The sequence below is a fragment of the Juglans regia genome, chromosome 5 (assembly GCF_001411555.2).
Source record: "Juglans regia cultivar Chandler chromosome 5, Walnut 2.0, whole genome shotgun sequence".
NCBI lineage: Eukaryota > Viridiplantae > Streptophyta > Magnoliopsida > Fagales > Juglandaceae > Juglans > Juglans regia.
In genome coordinates this window covers 3,355,751-3,364,907 of record NC_049905.1, presented here as the reverse complement: position 1 = coordinate 3,364,907, position 9,157 = coordinate 3,355,751, and the positions used below count along the sequence as shown (strand labels likewise).

Here is a 9,157-nt window from a genome sequence, read left to right as displayed (position 1 = left end):
TCAAGGTGGGATCCAATGCTTCAAGTGTGGTTAGACGGGGCATTTTGCTTGTGAGTGCCCTAATGCTCCCCAAGGAAATCGAGCAGGTCAGTGCAGGGGAAGGATAAATCAGAGGCAGACAGTGCAGGCAAGGGTGTACGTACTGACTCCTGGTGAGGTCGATTATGAGGCCTCGAAAACCCATGATGCAAGAGTCATCACAGGTATGGATCTAATCCAATCTTTTGGGTTCATGCTTGCGTGGTTTAATTCATTGAATGTATTTGATCTCATCAGGTAGTGTTCGATTGTCTGAATTTTACGCGTGCACTTATTTGTTTCTGCCACTTTTGCATGGATGTGCAACTTGGTTACGGAGCCCTTACCACAGTTTGTGGTCGTGCCGTTACCCAATGAAGAGACGATGTGGTGTTCAAAGGTCGCCTTAGGTTGTCCTTTGAATTTTGGAGAAAGGACACTTGATGCCTACCTGATAGTGTTCAAGCTGCTTAGGTTTGACATCGTATTGGGTATGGATTGGCTATTTCAACACTTCACGAATATCAATTGTCGGAGCTGTGTGGTTAGTTTTCAACTCCCTGGAGAGGACTACATGAAATTCGTGAAAAGTAACCTAAAGTCAAGACCCACGATCATATCTGCGATCCAAGCGAAGAAGGACGTGGCAAGTGGGGCAGATGCCTATTTGGTTCAAGTGGTGTCTAAACCATCAGAGAAGAAGTCTGTAGCAGGAATCCCAGTCGTTGAAGAGTTCTCTGATGTCTTTGTAGATGACCTCCTTGTATTACCTCCTATTCGCGATGTCGAGTTTACTATTGACCGGGAACCTGGAGCAGCTCTGATGCACAAGGCTCCTTTCTGAATGGTACCAATTGAGTTGAAAGAGTTGAAAATCCAGTTGCAAGAATTGGTGGATAAGGGATTTATTCAGCCCAGTTCTTCATCTTGGGGAGTGCCCATGCTGTTTGTTAAGAAGAAAGATGCCACCTTTAGGATGTGCATTAATTATAAGGAGCTTCACAAGGTGACTATAAAGAATAAATATCCACTGCCTAGGATCGATGATTTGTTTAATCAACTCCAAGGCATGGGTGGTAAGCATATAGTAATCTTTCAGTGACTTTCCGTTTTTACCCTTTTTCTCTCTATAGAATAGGGTTTCATGTTGCCGCACGGTTTCTGGCCTTTACGTGAGGCTGCATGGCAGCCGTTGATGGTAGCTCCGGTCAGCCTTCCTTTGCCGATTTGGTGGCTGCCATCCCTCAACCCATACCTGAGATGACCCTTGCTCCCAGACCTCCAGAGATGGTGGAAGGAGAGGTATATTTCCAGTTCACTAAAGAAGAGATTGCACGTTCGGCAGAGCCTTTCTACTATTCGGTAGTGCTTAAGTTTCTGAAGAATAGACCTTCGTTGGATGCTGTGAGGGCTTTCATTCACAGTCGTTGGGGTCTTACGGCCATTCCTGTTGTATCATCCATGAGGAGGCCTCGTAACGTCTTCGTACGCATGGCTAATGAAGTTGATTTCACCAACGCATTATCGCGGGAGGTTTGTGAGATTAATGGAAACTTTTACCGTGCATTCAGATGGTCACCAGATTTTAATGAGGATGCAGAGCCTTCTAGGGTCCCGGTATGGGTTACCTTGCCGGGTCTCCCTCCAAACTTTTATCAAGAAGGTTTCTTGAACATACTGATGGCACCTATTGGAAGTTTCATCCACCGTGACAATCCGACTCGGTGCGCAACAAGAACGGATGGTGCATGCTTATGTGTGGAAGTTGATGCTGCAAAACCTCCGCTGTCTCATTTCTGGATTGGAGCACCTGGGCTACCTTCCAATCGAAAGCAGGAAATTATCTATGAAACGCTCTCGGCATACTGCTCTTCTTGTAATTTGCAGGTTCATAACGCAAGGACTTGTAATCCTAGGAAAGTTGGTAAGATTGGGGGCAGAAAAGTGATTAAAAAAGGTCAATCAGAGACAAAGATGCTAACAGATGATCAGGGGGTTGAGCAAACTGTTGATAATGTGGAAATTCCCTCGATGGTTGTTGTGGAAAATATTGTTGTTGTAGAAAATATTATGAGGATGGAGCACGAAACAGAGGATGCTGGGGTGGGCAATGTGACGGAGGTAGTAGATGCAGATCAGGTGTAGTTGGTCCCTGAGACGGAAGACTTGTCAATGCAGTTGGTAGATCAAATGGTGCAGTTGGTATCTGAGAAGGAGGAACAATCGATGCAGAGGATTGAATTAATTCCTCCTGTGAGTAATAGTGTGGTGCAAGTGTTTTCTCTTGATGAAACAGAGGCTGATACAGAATTAGTCTTAAATGTTGATGACCCAGATGGTGCTGGGAAGGTTACGGGTGCGTGTCATGTGGAGCTTTCTATGGATGAGAACCACAATTTGCCTGCGGAACGGATTGATATTACTGGTCTGAGAATAGAAAAGAAACAGTCAGCGGTGGAAGAGAAATCTGATGAGGAAGTTGAAGAAGAAATTCTATTGGATGAGAATTGCTTTTCGGAACCGGAACTAGAACTACAGCCAGAGGTTTTCTCACAAGTGAAAGAGTATTTTACTGATTCTGAGGTGAATGAAGGTAAAAAGAGGTACAACAAAAAGAAATTTATTAAAATGCGTAGTTCTTCTCGGGTTCTAGCCCGAAATTCTAATATTGCTTAATGATTGATTCCATCTTGGTATGGAATATTAGAGGGGTTGGGACCTTTAGAAACAGATTAAAGAAGTTAGTGGGAAGATATAAACCGAAAATTGTTGCTCTTTTAGAACCTTTTCAAAATTTAGAGGGTGCCCGTAAATTGGCTAGAAGTCTAAATTTTGATAAGGTTATTTCTAATGAGATGGAAGGGGGGGAAATATGGATTTTGTGGAGTAGTATTTATAAAGTGCAAGTTGTTAGGATGGGGATGCAATTTATTTCAGTTGTGGTAAAGAATGGTGTGGAGAAATTTTTGATTCATGTGATTTATGCCAAATGTTCCTGGGTGGAGAGACGCAACCGTTGGGAAGAACTCAACATTAATCAGTTGGGTTTAGATCCTTGTGTTATTGTGGGGGATTTTAATATTATTCGGAATGATTTGGAAAGGAGAAGAGGAAGACCTCGGCCTAATGTTGCTATGGATGATTTTAATGATTGGATTCATCAAGGGGGTCTTATGGAAATGGCTAAGAAAGGGAGTAGTTTCTCTTGGTGTAATGGGCAGTCGGGTTTGGCTCGTTCGTGGGCTCGGCTTGATCGTGCTCTAATGGATAGTTCTTTCAGTATTTTGTTCCCTAACACTATTTGCTCTTATTTGTCTAGATCGACTTCAGATCATGCCCCCATGGTCATTGAGTTCAAGAAAGATCCTTTTTCCTATAGGCAGTCTCCATTTCGTTTTCAACAAATGTGGGTGGATCATCCGAATTTCCTGGATTGTGTTCGAGATGCTTGGAGTTTACAGATGGTAGGTTCTACGATCTTGTGTTTAAGTAAGAAATTAAAACATACTAAGGTGATGCTTCGTGAATGGAATAAAAGAGTATTTGGCCACACTCAAGGGTGTATTGAGGCCCTTGACAAACAGGTGGAGGTGATTGAGCTTCAACTTCAATCAAATTGGGAGATTAACTTGGAAAGAGAACTTAATGAGGTTGTCTCAAATCTAGCTGGTTGGAGACACCGGGAAGAGATGAGATTGGCTCAAATGGCTAAGTTTAAATGGAAGTTGGAGGGTGATAGTAACTCAAAATTTTTTCATGCTTGTCTTGCCAATAAGAGAAGGAAGAGGGTGCTAGAAATGAGTTTGAATGGGGTTAATTATGAGAGCCTGGAGTGTATACACCAAGGGGCGGTGGATTTTTTTCATAATTCACTTCGAGGAGAGCCGCCCATAGAGCAATCTAGTCTGGAAGGACTCATTGATCTAGTTATACTTGAGGAGGAAAATGTTTTTTTGCTTAGGCCGCCTACTTTAGAGGAAGTGTTTGAGGCCTTATCTTCCATTCCTAATCAAAGCTCTCAGGGTCCTGATGGGTTTGGATCAGGTTTCTATAAAAATTGTTGGGAGGTGGTTAAGGTTGATGTTTGGAAGGCAGTTCAGGAATTCTTTATGACCAAGGATCTTCCCAAATTTTTCACTGCTTCATATTTGGTTCTTATACCAAAGATTGAGTCTCCTACAGGTTTTGATAAGTTTCGTCCTATCAGTCTTTGTTCAGTATTTTATAAAATTTGCTCCAAGATTATTGTTTCTCGATTAACTGGTTTTTTACCTCGCTTAATTTCTTCTAATCAAGATGTCTTTATTCCTGGAAGGAGTATTTTTGAGAACATTAACCTCACACAGGAGTTGGTGCAGTCTACCAATAATAGAATACATGGGGGTAATATTTTGTTAAAAGTGGATATGGTGAAAGCTTATGATCGGATGGATTGGGGATTCTTGATAACGCTTTTGCGAAGGTTTGGCTTCTCCTCTCAATTTTGTGAGTTGATTTATTCATGTATTTCTAACCCTTGGTATTCTGTCATGATGAACGGCACTGTTAAGGGTTTCTTTCCGGGTGGTCGAGTTCTCCGTCAAGGTGATCCTTTATCTCCTTACTTGTTTATCATTCAACAAGAGGTCCTTTCCCACTTGATCCATAGGAGTGTGCAAGAGAATCAGTTTGGCCTTTTCTCTCAGGCCCGAGGTATGCCTATATCTCTCATTTGATGTATGCTGATGATGTCATGGTTTTTTCTAATGGAAGCCAAAGATCGATGCGGGTTCTTCAACAAATTTTGATGCAATATGAGAGGTGGTCAGGTCAAACTATTAATGTTCAGAAATCTGCTTTGTATTGTTCTAATAAAATTCCACATCGGCGTAAGCAGTGGATTTTACGTCAAACAGGCTTTATGGAAGGGACTTTCCCTTTCAAATATCTAGGTGTGCCAATAATTCAAGGGCGGTTGAAACAGGCTTATCTAGAAGACATGGTGAATAAAGTGAGGCAAAAGATTAGAGGATGGAAGATGAGGCTTCTTTCTTAGGGAGGAAAACTTGTTCTTTTAAGGCATGTTATTTCTAGTATGAATATCCATCTACTTGTTGTTTTACAGGTACCTCAAGTTACTATTGCCAAGATTCATAGATTGATGAGCTCTTTTTTCTTGGGGAGAAAAAAAATGGTTGGCTTGGAATAAGATTTGTAAGCCTGTGGAAGAAGGAGGTCTTGGGTTACGAAGCCTTGGAGACATTCAGAAAGCCTTGCATATGCGTTTTGCTTGGAACCTTTTTCAAGGTAACTCTTTATGGGCTAATTTTTTCAAAGCCAAATATGTTGGAACCCGACCGTGGTTGCTTATAGATAATAATAAAGGTTCTCGATTTTGGAGAATGGTTGCTAATTGTATTCCGTTGTTGTTAAATAATTCTAAATGGAAGATTAAAGAGGGTGATCTTTTTTTCGGGTATGACAATTGGAGGGATAATGTTCCATTGAGTAATGAGATGGCTGTTATGGGTTCTCCTCTTTTGAAAGTTAAAGATTGTAGGCTATCGGATATTTGGGATGTGGAGTTATTGGAGGAGTTGGTAGGGCATGATAAGGTGGATCAGATTGTAAATGCTTTAGCTGGCCTAAAGAATGGGAAGGATGTTCTAATTTGGACTCCTACGGACACAGGTATGTTCTCTACTAAATCTGCATGGAACTGTATTCGTATTAGAGGTAATTCTATGGATTGGCATGCATGGATTTGGCATAAGAATCTCCCGTTAAAAATGTCTATCCATTTTTGGAGGTCATGATTTATGGCCTTAAGTGTGGATGATAGATTATGCCGCATTGGTATTCAGCTTGTTTCTAAATGTGATTGTTGCAATCGTGGTCATATAGAAGATATTAATCATGTGCTTTTTGAGGGTGAATACCCACACAGAGTGTGGTCTTTTTTTGGTTCTCTTATTGGCATACCTCTTGGTAGAACTTGGAAACAGAATGTTGAGATTTGGTTTAGGCGTGCTAGCTCTTCCTCACGAGTGGGCTTTATTGTTGGCATCATTCCCATTATTGTTACTTGGCATCTTTGGAGGAGGAGATATCTTGCTAGAATGGAAGGTATTTTGGAATCACATAATACTGTTGTTCATTCTATTTGTGGGTGGTTAGGGTCTCTTTCACAGGTGGCTAAGCAAAAGAATAATTTATCTCGTCGTGATGGCTTGATACTAGAAGCCTTGCGGATTATTCCGGTGATTCCGAAAGCTCCATGTTGTAGAGTGGTGAGGTGGGAGAAACCGCCGTTGGGGTGGTTTAAACTGAATACAGATGGTAGTAGTATTGGTAATCCTGGTTCTTGTAGCATTGGTGGGGTTATACGGGATGCTTCTGGTGGGATGGTTCAGGCTTATGCTTCTCATATTGGTTTTGGTTCGAATAATAAGGCGGAGCTTATAGCTCTCCTTCATGGGTTGAGAAAATGCAAATCTTTGAATATCTCAAATGTGATAGTTGAAATAGATTCTATGGTAGTTATTTCTTGGTGGCTTAGAGGGAGATGTGGAGTGTGGTACCTTGAGGATTTTTGGGAGGAAATTGTTGATTTAGCTTGCACGGTTCAATGTCAGTTTTAGCATGTCTTTCGTGAAGGTAATAGGGTGGCGGATTGGTTAGCTAAGGTAGGGGCTTCGGGTTCTAATTGGGATTTTTTTAGTAGTTATAATTTGCCTCGGGTTCTTAGAGGTCTGTGTCATTTGGATACTTTGAGTTTTCCTTCGTTAAGATGTTAGATTCGGGTTTTGGAATTATGTGTTTAAATTGTTTTGTTTGGGTTTCTGGTGGGTTTTGTTTATAGTTTTTTGGTTTGTTTGATTGTGGGCCAGTTCTATGGTCTTTTCTTGTCACCACGGTATTCTTCTGCCATAAGTGAGTGATTTTTTAATAAATATTGGGAGGGGTCACTATTGGACATGTGAGTTCCTGCTCTTTTATATATATATATATATATATATATATATATAACTCCAAGGCATGGCTACTTTTTCAAAGATTGACTTAAGGTCGGGTTATTATCAGTTAAGAATAAGAGACAAGGATGTAACGAAGACTGCTTTCAAATCAAGGTATGGGCATTATGAGTTCAAAGTGATGCCTTTTGGACTAGCTAATGCCCTTGCAGCTCTTATGGACAAGATGAACTGAGTGTTTCGGCCCTATCTGGATTCTTTCGTGGTAGTCTTTATTGATGAAATTCTGGTCTATTCTCGGGATTTTGAGGAGCATGCTAGTCACCTACGGTTGGTTCTGGGTAAGCTAAGGGAACATTAGTTGTATGCAAAGCTTAGCAAATGTGAGTTCTGGCTGGATGAAGTCAGGTTTCTCGGGCATGTCACCTCTCAGGAAGGTCGGGATGTAGTTCCCAGTAAGGTTGAAGCTGTTTTGGCCTAAAAGCGTCCCACATCGGCGCTTGAGATTCGAAGCTTCTTTGGACTCGCAAGGTATTATCAAAGATTTGTGGAAGGGTTTTCTAGATTTTTCGGACCCCTCATTGCCCTGACCAAGAAGAAGGCTGAGTTTGTTTAAACTGATAAGTGCGAGAGAAGCTTCCAGGAGTTGAAAAAGAGATTGACTTTAGCACCTATTTTGGCACTTCCTAAGCCGCACAAGCCGTTTGTGGTTTTTAGTGACGCTTCCAAGTTTGTGTTGGGATGTGTTCTCATGCAGGAGGGGTGAGTAGTAGCTTACAGCTGAAGGATCATGAAAGGAACTAATCCACTCATGATCTGGAGTTGGCAGCAGTGCTCTTTGCTCTTAAGATTTGGTTGCACTATCTTTATGGAGAGGCTTGTGAGTTCTACACTGACCATAAAAGCTTAAAGCATCTCTTCACACAGAAAAATCTCAACATGAGGTAAAGAAGGTGGTTAGAGTTTATCAGTGACTTCTAGTGCGAGATTAAGTACCATACTAGGAAGGTGAACCAAGTTGCTGATGCGATAAGTCAGAAATCCCATTTGGTAAATGAGGCTGAGTCATCGGGGTTAGACTCTCTCCTTTGTAGGAGGCTTCCTGTTGAGAGTTCATAGCAAGAGGAAGTGTTAGCCTCTATGCATGAAGTCTGAATTGTTGATTTTGAAGAATTGAAGACTCTTCAAAGGAGGTACCCGAAGCTACTAGATATCCGGAAGAGAGTCAGAAAATTAAGAGGACCTGCACACTTCAGTTTGGGTAAGTATGGTATTCCGTTGTTGGGAAATCGCAAGGTGATTTGCACTAATTCATAGTTTAAGGAGAGGATTTTAGCTGAGGTGCATGTGGCTCCTTATTCAGTTCACCTCGGAGGCACGAAGATGTATTGGGACTTAAAGAGAAGTTTTTGGTGGGAAGGGACGAAGAAGGACATTGCTATGTTCGTCACGAGATGTGCCACTTGCCGACAAGTCAAAGCTGAACACCAGAGACCTGCTGGTAATCTCCAACCCCACTCAATTCCAAAGTGGAAGTGGGAAGACTTTGCGATGGATTTTGTAGTGGTTTTGCTAAGAACTCCTAGCAAAAAGAATTCGTTTTGAGTGATTATTGATTGGCTGACCAAGAGTGCTTATTTCCTACCTATCACTAAAATCGACACTTTGGGAAGGTTGAAACGGTTGTATGTAAGGGAGATAGTACATTTGCATGGGATACCTAAGAGCATTGTGTCAGATCGGAACCCGCGGTTCACATCCCATTTTTGGAAGAGCTTGAAGATGGCCATGGGCACTAAGTTGAAGTTTAGCAGTACTTATCACCCCAAATAGACGTCCAATCAAAGCACACCATTTAGACTCTTGAAGATATATTGCGGGCCTGCGCCTTGGATTTCAAGTGTAGTTGAGAGAATCACTTGTCGCTTATAAATTTTGCATACAACAACAACTTCCAAGAATCCATTTAGATGGCACCTTATTAGGCTATATATGGGAGGAAATGCATATCACCGTTATTTTAGGATGAGGTTGGTGAACGCATACTTCTTGGGCCAGAAATAGTTCAAGAGATGAAGGATCAGGTTAGAGACATAAGGGACAGGATGGCAACAACGCAGAGTTGTCAGAAGAGTTATGCAGATATAAGAAGAAGATACCTGTCATTCAAAGAAGGTGATTGGGTG

General features: G+C 41.6%; 1 protein-coding gene across 1 annotated transcript; it reads left to right on the top strand.

Annotated features, from left to right (window-relative positions):
- The first annotated feature begins 403 nt into the window (after nt 1-403).
- On the top strand, nt 404-862 carry LOC109015674. Its single transcript, XM_018997631.2, has one exon. The coding sequence runs from the start codon at nt 404-406 to the stop codon at nt 860-862; it is 459 nt and encodes a 152-aa protein (XP_018853176.2).
- Nucleotides 863-9,157: the final 8,295 nt, after the last annotated feature.